We start from the raw sequence: 21,569 nt of genomic DNA, 5'->3' as shown, positions 1-21,569 counted from the left end.
TTTTAGAGAAACGTTTGAGTCTTGGCCGAGACAGACCAATTACTTGCGCTACTTCCACTGTCATAGCAATAAGAGAAAGGTGGCAGGTAAGTAAGAATTTGTAATATCGAACATGCAGTCATTTAAGGCGTTTAGCACATTTTGGGACACTTACGCAATTCGCATTATACAGTGTTTACACGTCTCCTTGAAATCTTTGAAAACCGTCTTATTAGGAGGAAGGAATTCGAGTGCCCTTAAACATCTTTGATAATAAATGTGCTGCCTCATTTCCTTGAGAACTGGGGTTGGCGGGAAGGGGGGGGGGGTACTTCTGAACATTCAAATCAACAAACTCTGCTTCCGCGCAATTCCATGGACATTATTGGGAAATGCTAGGCATATTCTGTTCTCAGAGTTTTCCAGAGTCTGGCATGTCCACGGTCAGTGACGACAGGCTTGTTTAAACGGCCATTGCTACTGCTGTGCTCGACGAAACCTCATCAATCACCAAGCCGCACCAACATTTTGTTTTGTTTGGTTATTTGGTTTACATTGCACCGTCATATTTCGCTTGGTGAGACCTGGGCTTTAGAAATGCCATGAGGAATAAGTTTCAGCCATGCGGTCTTAACGTGACGAGTATCTTTGGGTGAATCCGCACACTAGTAACACTCATCGAGCAAAGTGTGTGATGTGCCATAAGACGATGGACATCGTTACAATGGGAAAGTCGAATTTGAAACGTCCCCTGAAGTTCCTAAAGCCTGTGTGCAATTCAGTGGCTGCTTCGCTGTAAACAATTTCAGCTAAGGAGAAGGAGCGTTGAATATTTTATGTGCATCAATCTGACAGAAGTTGGTTGCGACATCCTTAATATTTGGCCTTTAGCAACCTTCAAATTATTCATTTGTCCTTGAATATTGCGTTGGATATTCTGTACGAATCCTGAGTATGGAAATGATACTCCACGAACGCGCACGTGAATTCTACACATTGGAGAGGAATGAACCCCATTTTATGCATGTCCGATTATACACTATGGATCCAATTTTAATCCTTCGACTTTCACCGTGACTTCCCCGAAGACACGCGACCCTTTGTGTAGGCTATGGGTGGGCGCCACGTTTACTAACACCTACGCGTTTCGGCGTACGGATGGCCGACACCGCAGCATGTGGCGATTGCGGCGACGAGAAATTTGTCATGTTCTATGCCAGTACCCGCAGTACAGTGTGCAGAGACAATCGCTTTCCGTTGTGCTGAAACAGTTGGACGACCACCCTCTGTCGAAGAAAGGATTTAACAACATCGACGGGACTAAAAATCGCATCAGAAGGCCGTGCAAATGCCGGCTTGTGTGAACGCCTGTAATTGGAACGCCTTTTCTATTACCTGTTCCTGTTCTTTTTTTCTCTTTCTGTTGGTCCTCTTTCAACTGCGATAGCCCCCACCCCAGTGCAGGGTAGCAAACCGGAAACTCGCCTATGGTTAACTTCCATGTGTTTCCTGTCTCTCTCTCTCTCTCTGAGTATGTATCTAAACTCACTTCATACCCAGTGTTTAAAGTTGTGACCACTACATATGTGCTTGTTACGCCACCTGCCAGATGTTATTGTCGCGTCCGCCCGGGGATCTGCTTTGACATTGCCGAAAACGTTCTGCTGCGCAGCCTTCGTCCCACCACCACAAAGGGAGGTGTGCTTTATATGCGAGAATGCCTCACCATCTGATGAAAGAGATGCAGAAATAAAAAATAAAATTAAAACAACATTGAACCAATTCAATCGAAAGTTGGTAACCTCGCGCCGGAGTACTGTATTGCACAGTTATTCGAAAGGCACAAACTACAGATTTTTTTTTTAATTCGGGGGTTTTACGTGCCAAAACCACCATATGATTGTGAGGCATGGTGTACTGGGAGACTGCCGGTTAATTTTGACCACCTTCTTCCTCATCGAAATGCAGCCGCATGGCCGGGATTCGATCCCGCAAACACGGGTTTGCAGTGCATCACCAACGTGACCACGCCACCGCTGCTGCTTGCAAACAAACTACAGTTGTCGGACATGGCGCTTAGGCGCAGCAGTACTGCAGGTGCGCTATTACTACCAAATTTATTGATTTAGTAGACAGCTAAACAAAGGGCTCAGCAAACTAGTTTTCCTTCAAAAACTATTATAGGTGCATAAGGGTATAGAAGCTCATGTATACGTGACTGTAACACTGTCGATAGTAAAGAAACCAGGAGTAGCGTTATTCACTCGTCCACATATCATAATCGAGTCAATTAAAACAAAATGGTGCATGAAGTGATCGTTGAAACAGGGCATGTAAATCAGAACTACTGCTGAGCATTAGCTTCCCTACAATATTTTTGAAAGAGTTGTCGCCTAGTATCTCACATAATCATCAGCCTATATTTTGTCCACTCTAGGATGAAGGCCTCTCCTTGCGATCTACAAAGCTTGCACTAGTGGATTGCAACTTGCGCAAATATCCCAACTTCATCACCCCGCCTAGTTTTCTGCCGTCCTCGACTGCGCTTCCCTTGTCTTGGTATCCATTCTGTAACACTAATGGTCCACCCTTTATCCGTCCTACGCATTACCTGGCCTGCCCAGCTCCATTTTTTTCCTCGTAATGTCAACTAGAATATCAGCTCACATATATGATGTTTATTAACGCACCGTGCAGTGTTGCAATGTTGGTTCGGGGCGGCATAACATGGGGCATATACAGTAGTGGTCATGGGAGACATTATACAGTCAAGTACATCATGAGGCGTAGAAACGAAGCGCTCTAATGGTATGAACCTACAGATCAGTTCTATTTTACTGCGATAGCAATTATATGGACAGTCAAGCACATTTCTGCCCTCGCCATCGCCGTCGTCGCCGCCGTGAGGTTCCGTAAAAAGTTCTGTTTTTCATTCTCTAATAAGACTACATTGGTGAGATGACAGTGAGAACTAACATTGAGGGAAAATAAGAAAGAGATCACCCAAAAGAAGATCACGTCACGCAGTCACGCCTGTGTGCGGAAGTGCAGTATGCATCCTCATTCTTCTAGGCCTTCCACCAAGGGCAAGCGCCTTATTAAACAGAATGAATGTTTAAAAGTAAATTGCGTCAGAAGAATGCGCAAAGTACGACTTACACACAAGCTGCAGACATGATAGCTTCGGATTGTTGTTCGAATGTAAGAGAAAACATGAATATGTTCCGCGGAAACTAAACGACAAACCCCCTTTCCGGCTGCCGTTTGAAGTCCATCTCAGTGCCCGCGGGCGCTATGTGGTGGCACCGTTTTTAGATAGTGCTTCCCATAATGTCGATTGCGGTCGCAGCATACGCAGTGCGACAGACGCAACGGGCCCACGCATCGAGGGCAGATACATAGCGTGCACGCATTCATCAAAAGCGTGCGCACGTGTGTGGAAGTGCAGCATACATCTTCCTCATTGTAGGGCCTCCACATAGCGCAAATGCATTCTTGAAATAATTGTATTTCTCAATGTAAAATGGGTCAGAAAATTCGTAAATTATGATATACACACAACCTGCAGACATGATAGCATGGGATTGTAATTCGAATATAGGAGAAAACATACTTCTGTTACGCGGAAAATCCTTCTAACTGCCGTTTGTTTTTCGGGGAGCACAGAGCGAAAAGTCCCGACCAAATGGAGGCTAAAAGCTGCGCTATTATTATAACCACATGTATGGTTTCAACCCTACTAGGTTTCATCACTTTCATCAATTCATCAATTGTGACGGGTGTGCATAGGTAAATAATTGGACTTGTCATAAGTGTAAATTCTAAATGATCTATTTGAGTATCAATATCTAGTTCAGTATACTGCAACGATTCTATTTCAACGCCATTCCTTTTCGCACTTCGTCATTGCTTCGATCGGAGCTCCGTCCACGTTATCAACGAGATTGGCCGACGGTGAACAGCAGGGGACAATAAAGGGATAGAATCAAGCGAAAGCAAACGTTGCACTGTGATGGCCCTGTAGCGCAAATAGGGAAGGCGTGTTCCATAATCAGTCTGAAAAAGGGGGAATTTCGCTTTGTTTTCAAGAAATGTTTTCAAGAAATATCTTCAAATTAGATGAACGAAACGCTATAGCTAGCTATCCTTCCGCGGGGGAACTTATAACGAAGAGTTCAGTAAACGAGGCGCGTCAGAGCAAGAGGAGTTCTCACAACGTGAACAAATTTCTGACCATTTCTTTCTTCCGAGGCACATGTTCTCCTCCATGTCAGAGGAAAATAAATTTCGGGGCTGACACTGAAAATAAAATTGTTTTTCACACTTTCTTTGGACTTCTAGTAAAAGATATGATCCAATTAAATTACGCATTTTATTTAAGGATTTCTTCAGTCCGATATGTACTTGAAAACGAACAGAATTTGTCTAACATTCGCTCCACGTACGTTTAGTATGTGGACTGGTCGAGCATTCAGCAAATCAGAAAAAAAAGCAAAAAGGAAAAGCTACTTCCTGAACACTTTTTCTCGTTTTCTACCACCGTTTAGACCCGTGCCCCAATAGTGTAACTGAGGTTTCTTGTCCTTCAAGCCATTTTCTTCCGCATGATATTCCGCGAATCTCGCTTTCCCCCCTTACTTCATAGCGTTGCGCATATCGGTCCCTTCCCTGTTAATAAAAATTATCCAGCGCCATCAACTCTGGAACGGCTTGTGTGGATCGCTCACAGTCATCACAGGACACTGTATCATAATGTAGCATAAATTATGATCTTAACGTTATCACCTAATCGTTCATGTGTATTACTCCCATACTCTCTGGTTTGGTGTCGCAAGGAAATGACCACGCAAGATTACCACACCGTGAAGGATAGAATGAAAACGAAGGAGCGAGCGGGAAAAAGAAGGGAGAAACAGGTAACAAAGAGCAAAGAAAGAAAAGTTAACTAATCATCACTCAGACGCAACGAGCCAAAAAGGAGGAGGGGGGAAGGGCATCCACTAGGTTAGGGGGCGTAGGGGGAGAAAGAATAGTACCAACCGTTTTCGAGCCTATGCACGTGCCCGTATCCGTGCCACCACGTGCTGCTGACAGCATTTGCAAGGCCAAACAAGATCGCAATCCCCCGCTTCTTTACAGCTGTGTGCGATTGCCGCGCCGATGAACGAGTGGCCGAGAAAGTGGTCGCTGGTTGTTACGGGTCCATGTTTGTGTGTTGCGCGCCTTTTTCTCGCATCGCGACGTCATCCTCTGACTCGATTCCCAGACTTTCTTTCTTTTTCCTTTGGAACCTCTCTCCACCTGTCTATAAAAGCTAGTGCGCTGTTCAACAACTTCAGATCCGCTCCTCAAGATCCAGTCCATACTATTTCATTGATCGCAGACGACTGACGCACTGCTTAAACATGAAGGTGAGATTTGTGGTTCATCTTCTTGTAACTTTCGTCAGAAGTTTCCCTTTGAACGAAAGCGTTGGTGAAAACAATTTGTCTCGATAAACAGCGACGTGCGTGGAGGACAACTGTTGTTTTGATCTTATCATTGATGATGATGGTTTCTAATGGCATCACGTTTGAAACGAGGCGGCGACAAATAGTCACCTAGGCTGCTTGAGCTAACGTGATTTTACTGCCTCCATTAACGTTACACTGGACCATTATGTCTATCTCTACTTTATATTGCTTCTCTTCATTATAACGCTTATCATCATCTAACGTCCGCCACTGTAGGCAAATTTTGTTCATTTGCTATGGAGCTCTCTTGAATAGCACCGCAGCCAGTTGTACACGCAGACGGGTTCAACATTCATTCAAAAATCACAGACTAGAATGTTTCTGATTTCATTCTCTTTTTTTTCGTTTCGAAATTCGTGTGCAGGCACAACAACGTTTAAGTTAAGTCGTGGCCGTAAATGTGCATTGCATATTTTGTTTTCGCCCTCATGCGCCTCCTATTGCAATTGAGAGTCCTGGTCGACCTCCTGGTACTCTCAGTTGCATTATCCGTTATTTATATTTTTTTCTTGTGAAGTTAGCTCTGCGCTATCAAGCTTTATTCCTCTGGACAAACTTTATGCTCATGTTGTCTTTCGCGCAGCTATACACGAGCAGCAGGATCTAATTTCACTATGCTACAACCTCCACTATCGTAAAGGTGTTATCAAAAAAAGAATAATGTATTAACACATTCACAAATAGTCAACAACGCTCTTAAGGCGAGTAAAAAAAAACAATCTTTCCATGCTATGAATGACTGGAATGGACGAGGCAAAACTTGACTTTACAGGGTAGCTTTGATGTGTCAAAATCGGCACAGATATAAAATCTTTTCCCGCTGTCCACTCGCAGGTCCTGGTTGTCGCTGTGTTCGCCTGCGTAGCATGCGTTGCCCTCGCCGGTGAGGTCAAAAAAGAAGAGAAGGCTGCTGACAAGACTGAGGAGGTCGAAGGCCGCGGACGTTTCTTCGGAGGCGGCGTCCACGGCGGCGGCCATGGTGGCGGTTTCGGAGGCGGGTTCGGGCAAAGTTCCGGAGGCTCCCAGAGCGGCTTTCAGCAAGGAGGCGCAGGGCACCACCAGGGCTCTTCAGGCTTCTCTGGAGGCGGCTCGACAAGTAACGTTCAAGGCTACAACAACAAGGAGGGGTACCGCTCAAACTCGGGCTTCTCTAAGACCAACTCGAAGAGCCACGGAAGCGGGTCTGCCCAGCATTCGGGTGGCTTCGCGGGTGGCTCCTCGGGTCACCAGTCTGGCCATGGAAGCCAGCACCACGGCTACTCTGGCTGAGGCTAGTAGAAGGTAAGGAAACCACCCTCATTGACATTGCCTACTTTCATTTAGCTTCTATCAGCGACAAAAAAAAAAAAAATTGGCGCTAGACATGCAAAACACTTGGACGCGCTTCGTTATCGTTATCGTTATCGCGTGCTGTCCCGTGCTTTTATGCGTTCGTTTAGCTTGAGCTTAGTTCTAAGCTGTGTGCTGGCTGAACCCAACATCTTACTACATTGACTTTCTTCCGGGATTAGTACAATGGGCAAAAGGTAGTCATCAGGGGACATATTCAAAACCTTGTTTTTCGTTAAGCAATAAGTAAACAATGTATGTATGAGAAAGTTATGGATTTTTATAACATTACAGCCTGTCATAGTACTGGAGAATCAGGTATCTTATAGATATAGTGTGAGAAATCTGCTCCTCTTTGTTCTCATGTGATAGGCGGAATATTGAAGGATGTCTTTTGCTGATTTGTGTTTTTTTTGCCACTCTTTTCAGGTGTGAAGCTTCACCTCTAGTCGTCCTTTAAACAACATCTACTATAACGGTCTATTCTCGTGCTCTTCCATATTCCCCCACAAAACAGAAGAAAACCGTAAAAACCACCCAAAAATTAAACGTAACACCACAGAACGTAAAACTGTTGTGTTCTTTAAAAAAGCACAGGTATTTTTGTAATAAAATTATGCAGTTGTATTATACGTCTGCGTGAATCGTTTTCTTTTTTAAAGCGAAGCTTTGTACCTCTACCAGCCAAGGGTTCTGTCGTGTCCATCGTTGTAAGCAAAAAACGATCCCGACGAACGGCTAACAATTGCAGGTATAGCAGTATAGCTTACTTGAATTCAGGCATTCAGCGTACAACTAAGCACTCGTTTTCGCAATAAAAACCACAAAAACAAGCTTCAAAGTGATGAGCCAACATGATTGATGATAAGGGCTGCGGGCAAACAACGGAAACAGGCTCGGCGCGGTCCGTAAGATTAGATTGCAGCTGTTGCAAAGCTTATGCAGCTGCTTGAAAGAGGGTTGACGTCATTCGAAACCCTTCCAGCCTAGTAACTGCTTCGGTTCATTTTCTAGACTACCCCACTATGGGGTAGTCTAGTAGTGTATATCCCACCGATCATAAAGCAGTAGTGAACATTGTTGTGAAGTAAATAATAATAAAGGCCGTGGTTAAAGTTACGTTGTAGTGTGTGAAATATCAAGTGCGCCGCAGTCACCGTGAGGGTGGCGTAAAAAGTTTCGCTTTCCAACCACCTTCACAAGGTGGATTGGCGGGCAATTTTTTTTTTGCATAAATGCAGGCTCTATCACACCGCTTGTGGATTGTGTATTTCTTGTGGGTTGCGTATTTTCGGTCCACTGCCAACGCACGAATGTTAAATATGTAGCTTATAGTTTCATATACCATTCTATAGATTGTAATTTGTTGGTGCTAAGGCTTTTTTACCGGCTCAAAGTGCCCGAAAAAAACTTTTGTAACAGACTATGCGATGTGAAAGTTAACTTTCGGATTTCAGCGTCCAATAGTTTAGGTAATTGGTCTACTTGATTGACTTGATATACTGTATGGGCACTGTCCCGGATGTTAGTTTATATTTATCTGTCGGTATTCAAACGGGGTTTTGAATAAGCTTGCTCTTTAACGTAACAGAAGAATGGATGCAATATTGCTCGTGGATGGCTGCTGCAAGTTTGACGCGATAAGGATCGGGGCGGCTTCACCACAGCAGTCTCTAGCACGAGCGTGTATACTTATCTATTCTTATAGCAGTGCGTGCAATTCTATATAATTTCATGATATAACAGAGCTACCTGACAAACCTATTCTATTGCAGGCGCTTCAGAGTAGTCTAATCACCAAATCTTTGACAAGGCTGGTAACGGGCCTATGTTTTGTTGCAATGTGACACTGTTATGGATATTATGTGATGAACTGAATTGAACGCTTTGTATTCCTAAGCGGGTCACATATGCAAACAGAAATTTGTGAACATCTAAAAAAATACTACGCGCTGACTGAAGCAGGCACCCGGGTTCACACGTACGCAGATGGACACAAGCAAGCACGTACATAAGTACTGCCTCGCACAACCTTCAGTGTCATAGAACTTTTTTCACTTTTCCTATAGTTCTGCACAAAGGCTTTTAGAAGTAAAGTTACGACATAAAGAATCAGTTTAGTGTGAAGGTCGTGACTTTAAGGCCTAGAAAACAAACTGTGGTACGGGAATCCATCTTTGGTGACCGTAAGGTACCCTAAAGAGCGTAATTTGATGTCACTATTATTGAAATTTTGCATGCTGCCTAAAGGAACTGCTCACACGTGAGAAGTCGCGACGAAGGCAAGTGAAATATTGCGATGTGCTTTGTAGCACGAGGAGTACCTTTCAGAACATCTAGTCAACGTTAATGCGCTGTTTTGCTCGTTCATTCTCCATAAATCTCAGTGTTGGGTTTTACTTAGAACGACCTGGTTTAGGCGACCGATGATGAGCGAAACACGGCGCTGTCTTTTAGAGAGACGTTTGACGCTTGGCCGAGACAGGCCAATTACTGGCGCTCCTTCTACAGTCGTAGCAGCAAGGCAAAGGTGGCAGGTAAGCAAGAATTCGTATATCAAACATGGAGACTCTTAATGCGATTAGCAGTCTTTGGGAGGCTCACCCAATTTGCAGTATGCAGGGTTCACACATCTCCTTGAAATCATTGAAAACTGTCGAAGTAGGAGAAATAAATTCAAGGACCCTTAAAGATCTTTGAAAATAAATGCTCTTCCAAATTTATTTGAGAACTCTGGTTAGGGTGACTTCTGAGCATTCAAAGTAACAAACTCTGCTTGCGCCTAATTCCATGGGCATTCTTTGTTGGGATATACTAGATACGTTCGGTTCTGAGAGTTTTGCTGAACAATTGCAGTCTGGCATGACAACGGCCGCTGGCGACAGGCTTGTTTAAATCACCATTGCCGCTACTGTACTAGACGAATCCAGATCAAGCGACCAAGCCGTACCAACATTTTTGTTTTGTATTGTTTGGCTAGTTGGTTTACCTACCACTGTCATAGCTCACCTGTTGAGGCCGGGGCTTTAGAAATGGCTGGAGGAGTAAGTTTCAGCCATGCGGCCTTAACCTGACCAGCATCTTTGGGTGAAGTCGGACTCTACTAATCCCCATCAAACGAAGTGTGTGATATGCCATAAGGTGATGGACCTCGTTACAATGGGAAAGTCGACTTTCACAAGTGACCTTAAGAGCTTGAAGCCTGTGTGCAATTCAGTGGCTGTTTCGCTGTAAACAATATCAGCTAAGGAGAAGGAGCGTTGAATGTTTTGTTTCAGTTTATGAGTCTGACTGGTTTGTTGCAACGTCCTTAAAATGGGACTTTAATAACTTGGAAATCCTTGAACGTTCCTGTTCTATGCGAACCCTGATTATGTAAAGGATATTACTACTTGCACGCCAATTCACCACAATGGAGTGGAATGAACCAAATTTCATGCATGTCCGATTTTACACCCTGGATCCAATGTTAGAACTTCGACTTCCACCATGACTTCCCCGAAGAGACGCGACCAATTTGTATAGGGTATGGTTCGGCGTCGCATTTACTAATGCCTACGCGTTCCGCATGGTGGTGGCTGACACCGCAGCAGGTGGTGACTGCGGCGACAAGGAAACATTCCATCGCATTCTATGCCAGCGCCCGCAGTACAGTGTGCAGAGAAAATTGCTTTCCGTTGTGCAGAACCAGTTGGACAACTAGCCTTTGTCAGAAGAAAAGACTTTACAACATCGATTGGACATCGCATCAGACGGCCGTGCAAGCGCTATTGTGCTTCTTGAGATCTACCGGCCTGTGTGAACGCCTGGAATTGGAACGCCTTTTTTGTTACCTGTTCCTGTTCTACTTTCTTCTCTTTTTTATTTTCTCGCTCAGTTTGCCCTCTTTCCAGCCCCTATATCCCCTACCCCAGTGCAGGGTAGCATACCGGAAACTCGCGTCTGGTTAACCTCCCTGTCTTTCCTCTCTCTCTCTCTCTCTCGCGCTCTCTGAGTATGTATCTAAGCAGGAGGAGCTAATAGAGAGAGAAGGCGGGGATGTTAACCAGAAATGCGCCTGGTTGGCTACCCTACTCGATGGGACGGGAAAAAGGAAAAATAAAGTTGAGCTTGACAGAGGAGGGGGAGGGTAGAAGAAAGACGCGTAACTCACTCAGATACCCAGTGAGCCAAGTTGTACACTAGCTTGTTCAACTAGGTATGTACTGGGTGCTGTCTGGCCTAGTAGACCACTTGGGTGACTCTGTCTGTGCCACTGGGTATGTGCCTAAACGGAAAAATTCAGCACAGCATGTGCGGTATTGGAATGTGCCCATTCTTGGCGGATCTCGCTGGAAGGATATGTGCTAAGGTGACACAAGGGCTACGCTTCTGGCACATTAGATTTAAATATATTGTGTCACCTTAGCCTTAAATATATTAAAGCGATAGCGCCCCATTTCCAACAGACACTTCCGCGTCGAGCGCGGCCATTTGATGGATAGCCATTGCAACAAAGTTGCTGCCAGGATTCAAGAGATATTGGGCGTTGCTACGGAGTCTCAAATCGGGCATAGTTATTACAACAAAATATTCTGGATCGTGGGATTATTCGGCATTGTGGCTGGCAGCAATAACTATCATATTATTAATCATAACGTGTAAAACATATCATCAACTACACACACATAATAAGAAGGATTGCTAATCACACTAACCTAGCGAATCATCTGCAAAGGAAGAATGGGTCACCATTTTTTTTTTCATGTGGGCATTCAGGAGCTACCCCAACGCTTCTTACGTCCACCTGCCTGATGTGTCAGCCCGCGGATCTGCCATGCAATTGCCCAAACCGTTCTCCTGCGCAACCTTCGTGCCACCACCACAAGGGGACGTGTGCTCCCCTACCCAATATTTGCGAGAATGCCTCAACATATGAGAAGACACATAGAGAAATTAAAAATATATGTTTGATCCCTCTTTCATAGGAATCGGTAGAACACGAAAGTGAAACATGAATTCACCGAAACTGTTGCACGTTTGCTTCGTGAACTCACGGGGCACTGCAGCGAACGGCGCACGATTTGCGTGTCGGTGACCGTGTTGCAGGCTTGCTTGGCGCGCGGCGCTCTGTTGGCCTTCGGCGCCCTGCTGCTGAGTCGCTTCGGCGAAGGCACGAGCATTTTCGTCCGGCTCCGTATAGTTTCTTGGACAGCCAGTAGAGTTGCGAGGCGCTCAGCTTCGGGAATGCGAGTGGCAGAGTTAGCAGCGTGCGCCGAGAACGAGCGAAGGCGTTCTGCTTCACGTTGACGTGTCTCGCCGGACCAAAGTGAGATTCGCCCATCGACGTCGTTGCCTTTATGCGCCGCTTAACGCAGCGGTTTTTTTTTTAGTTGGTGCCATCGCAAGCCAAGCAGTAGGTGACTTGTAAGCACTGCTGATGCATTTTGAAGCTGTACTCTGTAGTCGACGAGTCGTCACATGCTAATCAGGCGCGAAAGACAAACCATGTGCGGAAGCTGCGTCGTCAAGACAGCAGAAAGCCTGCACCGCCTACACCAGGCTACACCGCGTTTGAGGCTCCACTGCGCTGAGGCTACCGAAGCGCTCACTTTCGGCGCTCGATAGTGTCACGATGCAGTACTTTGCTTCACCGCTCCTATAGATGACGGCGCCATCCCTGTATAGAGAGCAAATTTCACCATTCGCGCCGACGTAACATCCGTTACAGGAAGGTCATGCTGGACCCCGGCATAAAACACTTTCGAGTTAAGATAAAAATAAAAAACATTGAACAAATTCAATCAAAATTTGGTTGGATCGCACGAGAGTACTGGATTGCACAGTTATTCGGAAGGCACAAACTACGGTTGTCGGATTTGGAGCTTAGGCGCAGCATTACTGCAGATGCACTAATACTGCTATATTTAATGACTTAGTAGACAGCTAAAGAAAGGGCACAGCAAATTAGTTTTCCTACAAAAACTATAATAGGTGTATCAGGGTATAGAAGCTCATGTGTGCGTGAGTGTAACACTGTCGCTAGTAATAAAACCAGGAGTAGAGATATTCACCCGTCCACGTCTCATTATTATCGAGTCAATTAACTGTCAAATTAGCAAACTGTCTGGGTCTCTGCTAAACACGGTCACGTCATCGGCATACGCTGAAACCGTTATCACCGATTTTCACGGGAGTGGAAGGCCGCGCACTTTCGGATCAGCGCATATAGATCTAATAAAGCGGTCAATGCACAAGACGAAAAGCATCGGGCTTAATACGCATCCCTGTCGGACGCCCCTACTTAGTCTTATCGTTCCCTTTGCCACTCCGTTTAAGACCAAGATACTCGACATGTCCCGGTATGTTTCCCAGAATAAATCGATAACTTCTGGTTCAAAGGCATACATGCGCAGTACCCCAAAAAGGTACTCGTGCCTGACTCTGTCAAAGGCGTGCTCTTGGTCCAATGACACGCACGAACCTGGCGCATCCGTATGTTAAGTATAAGCTAAAAGATCACGGGTTAGCGACAATGCACTGAAGACGTTCATGCCGACAACCGAACCGGTTTGCTCACCGCAAATTACATTGTGCCAGTATTGCTACAGCCTCTTCACTAAACTGCGGCGAATATCTTGTAAACCGAGTTCAACACCGTGATCGGACGCAAAGAAGCAGGGTCGTGGCGATCTTTGTCGTCTTTGGGAAGTAGAATGAGCCTGCCCTGAGCAAAGGACTTCGGGAGCACTTTAGCATTCAAAATGTTGTTGAGTGTTGCTACCAAACCTGGGCCTAACTCGAGCCAAAATTCTTTGTAGAATTAGGTTGGTAGACCGGCCATCGGGACTGGGAGCCGACCCTTCTTTTATCGCTCCTAGCACAGAACACACTTCTGCAAGTGTAGTGGGCATTAGGAGGTCTTTGCTAACAGAAATTGGTAACTGCGGACCCTTAGGACAGAAAGTCTCTAACGTCCTTCCTAGTAATTAAGCCTGGGTCAGGTGTGTGGCTTCCTGAAAAGAGGTTTGAAAAGTAATCGAAGAATGCTCTCTCGATCTCAGAGGCATTTTCAGAGACGGCACCATCCAGTAGGAACACGGATGTCACGAATCCACCTGTTTCGTCATGTGCGTGCCGCGAACTCAACAATCGTGTCACTTCTGGTCCGTCTCGAAGTATGTTGTTCTGCTCGTACGAATTTCCTTTCTCAGTTGATCTCAGCAACAGACGATCATACCTAGCCCGCAGTGTTTGGCGAAATTCTCTTGTGGTTGAGGTCAAGGGGACACCAGCGTTTACTATCAGAGTATTCTAAGCGTTTAATTTAGCTAGCATGCCAGCCTTACTTTGACATTCCTGCCTGCTTCTCTAGCCCATTGTGGCCACACTGATTTTAAATCGTCCCACTCCAGAGCGGCGTCGTTACTGTTTGCCATTTACTAGAATTATTTGCTCGAAGGATGACCTTGGCTTCTAAGTCCATCAAAACTGCAGGATCTAACTTCCAGTGACGCTTGCCTTTAAAACGGGGTCTGGCAGGCTCATCGAAACCATTATAGGGTAAATGATCCGAAATGTGACCCGCGTCTGCGGGAAAGGAAACAGCTGTGACCGTTGCTACGGCATGTATTAAATCCTCATTCACGTAAAATCTATCTAGTCTCGTTGCGGATCTTCCTCGCTTCCAAGTTGCAGCAAAGGTTACCCCATTCTTAAGCACCCAAGCGTCATATGGTTTAATGTCATGAAGTATATAGGACAGCTGACGCGCCTTGTCCACCGGCCTGCCTCGACTTGGGCCCTGTACGTCTCTTACACTATATATAACGCAGTTGAAATCGCCGCAGCGAATCGAAGCACAATCATCCAACAGACGCAGCCTCAGCGCGCGAAAGAAAGTTTTCGTATATCTTTACGCGTAGGGGCGTACAGGCACACCACGCGCATGCGCAAACTCCCAACTGCGCACCTTAAGACTAGGACACTAGGACACAACCGTCACAGTCAAACGTGTTCAACACCACAGAAAAGAGGGTGGGATGCAGAATGACTACACCGACCCCGCAGTTACGCGAAGATGCCAAGGGAAAAAAAACTAGGGAAATTAAAGCGCTTCTGAAAATCCGTGTCATCAGACGGCGAGAAAAAATTCACTTCCTGAACGAACAACAAATCAACAAACTTTTCTCTAGCACAGTGAATCACCTCTCTCTGTTTGTCGGGTTGTCTAAAACCTTTCACAGTTAAAGTAAGTATATTAGCCATGTCTAAACATGAAAAAAAGCTGGCTGAAAGCCAAAGCAAAGTTTACAACCCCGTCGGCAAACGACGGGACAGAAAACGTCCGCTATACGGGGCCGAGGTATCGCACCCAGAGGGGCCCGGGGCACGCGACTGCTTAGTCACCGGCTGCTTACTTGAAATCGCCGAGTCATCAGCACTCAAAGACGTTGAAAGAAGAGGTCGTTTTAGTCCGGTTTATCAACCAACTTGTCGTCGCTCAGTCCCAGAAGTTCGGAAACCTGACTCACGGGGTTGCATAGACTGGGGTCCCGGCATTGCGCAACGAGGATCATGGGGCTTAGTGCCGTCGGGCCCGCCTGCGCGCCAGGCGATTCGGCGGGGGGCTGTCTTTTCCTAGTATCCAGGGTCTGCATCCGGTGTCCGCGTCCAGCGGGCCCGCGGGTTTGTTTCGGGTCCGGGCCTTCGCGTGACATAGCAGCTGCTTCCGAGTAGGAAGGCGCCCGCGGCCTGCTCTCGTACTTAGTCGCTGGGACGTCTGTACTCTCCGCATCATCTGAAGAATCCTGGCTCACGCTGGACTGCGACGCTGAATCCGTGGTTGAAACGTCCTCCCCTGCTGTGAAACTTGGTGCTCGACCGTCGGGACCAGTACTGCCTTCTTCGGTGGGCGTTGTCGCTTGTTGGCAATTGGAGTTTTCCGGTTCTGTCTACTCTGTCTCCTTCAACGGGGGCGTAAAAGCAGCACGTGGTTCGTCAACAGCCACGCTGGCCTGCGCCCGCTCTGCCGGCGCCATTCCAGCAGCAAAATAATATGACCTGGGCCGCAGACAATCTGCTGTCGCGTGTTCCTCTGCGCAGCGACGGCAAGGGGCAGAGCAATCAGTTGTTTCATGGCCGAACACTTCACAGCTGGCGCAGTGGGGCGTGTTGCATTCCTTTCCGACGTGGCCTTCCTGGGCGCACCGGGAGCAAACCTTGGTGACGCCCCGGTAGTCGGACATTATTCGGTGACGTGTGCTCTCATAAAGTTCGGTACAGGCTTGAGCATTTCAATGCGAACCATCCGCAGGCTGTTACCAACAAGCTGTCTTCCTTTAAAGGACTGCTCATAAACTTCCAAAACCTTGCCGTACGGGCAAAACGCTGTGGCTAAAGAAGCGTCGTCGACAAATGGGGGACATATGAAGACTGTCACCGCTACAACTTGAGGGGCTGCTTGGACTGCTGGTACTGATTTTCCATAAAGGACAAAGCTACCGCGTGCTAAGAGCTGGGCTGCAGCAGCCGCTGAGGCGACCGCTATGCGGAACTTGGTTCCCCCTTGATGCTGCAAGGACTTCAAGCTTTTAGGTCCTGTGGTCTCTTCAATGGCGTCAATAAGGGCATCGGCTGTAGCATTCGGGGGAGCACTGAAGTAAAGCAGTGCGCCTATGGAGGGGGGGGGGGGGGGGGGGTACGGAACGCCATCCTCACGATGCAGACGACCGGCTAGGCCGGTCACGGGTTCCGTATAATGGCGCTGGCCGGGCGAACCGTACACGACGAGAGAACATACACCAACTGATCGTGTGCACACGTTCCTCACGCACGCACGCACGTGTGCGGAAGTGCAGCATACAACCTCATTATAGCAGGGCCTTCTCCTAGCGCAAGTGTTTTATGGAATAATTGAATTTCTCAAAGTAATATGCGTCAGAAAATTCGTAAAGTACGACTTACACACAACATGTGGACATGATAGCATCGGATTGTAATTAGAATATACGAGAAAATACAATGCTGTTACGCGGAAACTCATATACAAGCCCTCAAGCTTCCGTTTGTTTTTGAGTGAGCATAGACCAAGAAATCACGACCAACTAGGGGCTAACAGCTTCGCTGTTATACACACGCACATATATGGCTTAACCACTGCCAGATTTCATCACTTTCACGAATTCATCAATTGCGACGGGGGCACTTTGGTAAATAATTGGAAGTGTCATTAGTGGAAATTTTAAATGATCTATTGAGCTTTAATATTTAGGTCAATATAACCCAACGATTCTATTTCGATGCTTTTCATTTTCGTACTTAGTCATTGCTTCGATAGGAGCTCCGCCCATGTTATCGACGAGACTGGCTGGCGCTGAACATTAGGGGACGCGAAAGGAATGGAATCAAGCGAAAGGAATCCTCGCACCATGACGGCCCAGTAGCGCAAGTGTTGAAGGCGTGTTCCATAGTCCGCCTGACAAAGATGAATTTCGCTTTGTTTTCAAGAAAGGATTTGAAAAAAAAAGGTCTTCGAATTACACGAACGAAACACTATAGCTAGCTGTGCTTCTGCAGTGGGACGTGTAACGAAGAGTTCTGCAAACGTGGTGCCTCAGAGCAAGGCGCGTTCTCCAAACGCGAACAGATTTTTTACCGTTTTTTTTTTCTTCCAAGGCACACGTTAGCCTTGTCAAGGAAACTGAATTTCACGGCTGACATTGGACAAAAATCGTTTTACAAAAGTTTTTAGGACTTTTAGTGAAAATATGAGCCAATTCAATTACGCATTTTATTTCAGGATTTCTGTCGTCCGATGTGCAATTGATAACAAACCGAATTCGTCGGACGTATGTTTGTCGTACCATTAGTATGTGGACTCTTCAAGCAATGAGAGAGCAAAAAGAGAACAAGCTACGTATTGAAGAATGTTTTATCTTTTGTTAACTACCATTTAAACTCGTGGCCCAATAGTGTAACTTAGGTTTCTCGCTCTTAAAGCTATTACTTCCCTGCGTTATATTCCAGGATTCTCGATTTTTTCCATTTATTCTTAGCTTCGTGCATATCGGTTGATTCCGTATAAAAGAGAATGATCTAGTGTCGTGAACTCTGCAACGGCTTGTGCGGATCGCACACAGTCATCAGAGGACACTGTGTCATAACGTATCATAAATAACGATCGAAACGCCATCACCTAATCGTTCATCTGTAGGCCTCCCATACTCTTTGGTTTTGAGGTCGCAAGGAATTAACCATTCGAGGTTACCACACCGGGAACGAGTGAATGCAAATGAGGGGGCGAAGGAAAAGAGAAGGGAAAAGCAGGTAACAAGGATAAAAAAAGTTTACTAATCATCACTCAGACGCAACCAGACACTAAAGGAGTACGGTGGAAGGTAAGCAGCTTGGTTAGAGACGGCGATAGGAGGATGCCCAACATTTTCTAGCCAATGTTTGCGCCTGTGTCTGTGCCAACACGTGCTGCTGACGGCATTTGCAAGGCCAAACGAGCTCGCCACCCCGCTCCCCCCCTAAAGCTGTGTGCGCTTGCCGCAGCGATGAGCGAGTGGCAGAGAAAGTGGTGGCTTGTTTTATTACGGGTTCATCTTTGTGTGTTGCGCGTCTTTTTCTCGGATCACGACGTCATCTTCTGACTAGATTCCCAGATTTTCTTTCTTTTTCGTTTAACACCTCTCTCCACACAATGTCCGCCGGTCTATAAAAGTTAGCGCGCTCGGCCAAAACTTTAGATCAGCTCGGAAAGATCTAGTCCGTACTAGTTCGCTCATCGCAGTCAACTGGCGCACTGCATAAACATGAAGGTGAGATTTGTGGTTTTTCTTGTACCTTTCCTCACAAATTTCTCTTTGAACGAAATGGCTCGTGAAATCAGTTTATCTCAGTAAACAGCAACGTGCATGTATTACATCTATAACTTTGATCTTACCAATGTTGATGATGCTTTCTAATGACATCAACTTTAAAACGGGGCTGCAACAAGTAGTCACCTATTCTGCTTGAGCTAAACAGGTTTTACTGCATCCAATGCATTTGCGCGTTATGGCTATCTCTACTTTAAATTCCTTCTCTTTATTGAAACTACTACATTTATCAAGCGTCCGCAACTGTCGCCAAATTATTGTTCATTTGCCATAGAGCTCTCTTGAATTACACATCAGCCAGTGGTACACGCAAAAATCTCCATGTGAAATCAGAGATCACTGATTAGAATGTTTCTGATTTCTTCCTCTATTTTCGTTTCGAGATTCGCGTGCACACCAACAAGCTTGAAGTTTGGTGATGGTCGTAAATGTGCACTGGGCATGCGCTCATGCGCCGTCTATTGCAAATGAGAGCCCCAGTCGACTCCTGGTACTCTCAGTTGCATTATCCACCATTTATATTTTTCAAGTGAAGTGAGCTCAGTGTTATCAAGCTTTAATCCTATGGACTGACATTATGCTCGCGTGGTCTTTCGCCCTGCTCCACACGAGCAGCAGGATCTAATTTCACCACGCTGCGACCTCTACTCTCGTAAAGGTGCACCCTCGAAAAGAAAAAATGTATCAACACATGCACCAATAGTCTACCACGCTCATCAATCGAGTGAAAAAAAGAACAATCTTTCTGTGCTATGAATGACTGGAATGAACTAAGCAAGACTTGAGTTCACAGGGAAGCATTGATGAGCAAATGAGGCACTGGTATGAACACTTCTGCCGCTATCCGCCCGCAGGTCCTGTATCTTGCTGTGATCGCCGGCGTAGCGTGCCTTGCCCTCGCCGGTGAAGTCAAAAAAGAAGAGAAGCCTGCCGGCAAGGATGAGAAGGTTGAAGGCCGCGGTGGTTTCTTCGGAGGAGGTGGAGGTCACTACGGTGGAGGCTACGGCGGCGGCCACGGTGGAGGTTTCGGAGGCGGGTATGGACAAAGTGCCGGAGGCTTCCAGGGTGGCTTCAAGCAAGGAGGCGCAGGATACAGCCAGGGCTCATCAGGCTTCTCTGGAGGCGGCTCGTCTAGTAACGTTCAGGGCTACAACAACCGGGAGGGGTACAGCTCCAACTCAGGCTTCTCTAAGGCCGGCTCAAGCAGCCACGGAAGCGGTTTTGGTCAACAGTCGGGTGGATTCGCGGGTGGCTCCTCGGGTCACAAGTCTGGCCATGGAAGCCAGCACCACGGCCACATTGGCGGAGGCTATTAGAAGGTAAGGAAACCATCCTTATCGGCATTGGCTACTTTCATTTGCCTTCTACCGGCGACAAAGAGAAAATTGGCCCTAGGCATGCAGAACAATTGGACGCGCTTCAACATCGTTATTGGTATCGCGTGTTATCTAGCGCTTTTATGCGTTCGTTTATCTTGAGCTTAGTTGTAAGTTGTGCACTGGCTTAACCCAACGTCTTGCTATATTGATTTTCCTCCCACATTGATATAGGCCTAATAGGCAAAAACGTAGCCATCGGGGGACTTATAATATCCTCGTTTACGTTTCGTTAAGCAAAAAGAGTGCGGGTGTCAGGAAGTAATGTATTTTCGTAACATTAGAGCCAGCCATGCTACTGGACAATGAGGTATCTTAGGTATAGTGTAAGCATTCTGCTGCTCTTTTTATTCATGTGATAGACAGAAAATTCCAAGGCGTGTCTTTTGCTGATTTGTATATTTCTTGGTCACTGTTTTCAGGTCTGAATCATCACATCTAGTCGTCTCTTTAACATCACCTACTATCATGCTCTATTCTCGTGCTTTTCCATACATCCCCACAAAACAGACGAGAACCCTGAAAACCATCCAAAATTAAAACGTAAGGCCACAGAACGTAAAAGTGTTCCTCTCCTTTTAAAAGAGTACGTATTTTTGTAATAAAATTATTCATTTGTATTGTGCTTCTGCGTGACTCGTTTTTCTTGCAAAAATGCAGGCTCTAGCATACCGCTCACTGTGCCTACTATGACCGATTGAATTCTTGTGGATTGCGTATTTTCGGTCCACGGCCAGCGTACGAATGTCTATTATTTAGCGCATAGTTTACAACTCACTACCAGCAGCGAGCGTCTCATGCAACTAGGCATGCACAACACCCTGTCAGAGGTGATCGAGGCCCAACGAGTGGCCCAAATAATACGACTGTTCCATCGATTGTCATTTGTTGCTGCTAAGGCTTCTTTGGTGGCTCAAAGTGCCCGAAAAAACCTGTGTAACAGACTTTACGTGATGTGAAAGTTAATTTCCTGATTTGAGCTTCCAATAGTTTAGGTTATCGATGTACTTGATTGACTTGATATGCTGCATGCGCACTGTCCCGGGTGTTAGTTTTATTGATCTGTCGTTATTCAAACAGGGTTTTGGATAAGTTTGCTTTCTTACGTAACAGAACATTGGACGCAATATTGCTCGTGGCTGCAAGTTTGACGCGATAAGGATCGCCCGGGGCGGCTTTACCATAGCAGCCTGTAGCACTAGAGCGTATACATATATTCTTATAGCATGGCATGCAATGCCATATAATTTCATTTATTGACAGGGCTACCTGACAAACCTATTCAATTGCAGAAGCCTCAGCGCAGTCTAATCACCGGACGTACAGCATAGCGGCACGTAGGTAGTAAGTTAAGCAAAAGCATGCACGCATCAAGGTGTACAGTAACTGAACGCACAGGCTTCCTTATCCAGCACGCAGTCTTACTTTATGAGTACTCTCTGTACAAATCAAGCATCTAGGTTTCGAGCAATAAGCACACGTGCCTGGCAGTTTCGAAGAACTGGTAA

At 46.2% G+C, this 21,569-nt stretch overlaps 2 protein-coding genes across 4 annotated transcripts in view; both read left to right on the top strand.

Moving 5' to 3' along the window:
* The window catches only part of LOC119436910 (uncharacterized), a 49,544-nt gene extending 28,861 nt beyond the window's left edge, over positions 1–20,683 (top strand). For 2 of the 3 annotated variants that reach the window (XM_037703951.2, XM_049660099.1), the window contains exons 2-3: positions 19,540–20,004; positions 20,484–20,683. In XM_037703951.2, coding sequence (XP_037559879.1) covers positions 19,540–20,001 — 462 coding nt within the window. In that variant the 3' untranslated portion in view covers positions 20,002–20,004; positions 20,484–20,683. Of the gene's footprint in view, positions 1–18,485; positions 18,626–19,539; positions 20,005–20,483 lie in introns of those variants that run through there. The other variant, XM_037703949.2, reaches the window with a different exon arrangement.
* On the top strand, positions 5,271–7,453 carry LOC125939686 (uncharacterized). Its single transcript, XM_037703952.2, has 3 exons — positions 5,271–5,390; positions 6,327–6,773; positions 7,251–7,453. Exons 1-2 carry the CDS (start codon positions 5,385–5,387, stop codon positions 6,759–6,761), a joined length of 441 nt encoding a protein of 146 aa, XP_037559880.1. The 5' UTR covers positions 5,271–5,384; the 3' UTR covers positions 6,762–6,773; positions 7,251–7,453.
* Positions 20,684–21,569: the final 886 nt, after the last annotated feature.

This window comes from Dermacentor silvarum, chromosome 1, assembly GCF_013339745.2.
Source record: "Dermacentor silvarum isolate Dsil-2018 chromosome 1, BIME_Dsil_1.4, whole genome shotgun sequence".
Lineage (NCBI taxonomy): Eukaryota > Metazoa > Arthropoda > Arachnida > Ixodida > Ixodidae > Dermacentor > Dermacentor silvarum.
The sequence above is the reverse complement of the archived record's forward strand: the minus strand, read 5'-3'. Positions and strand labels throughout refer to the sequence as shown.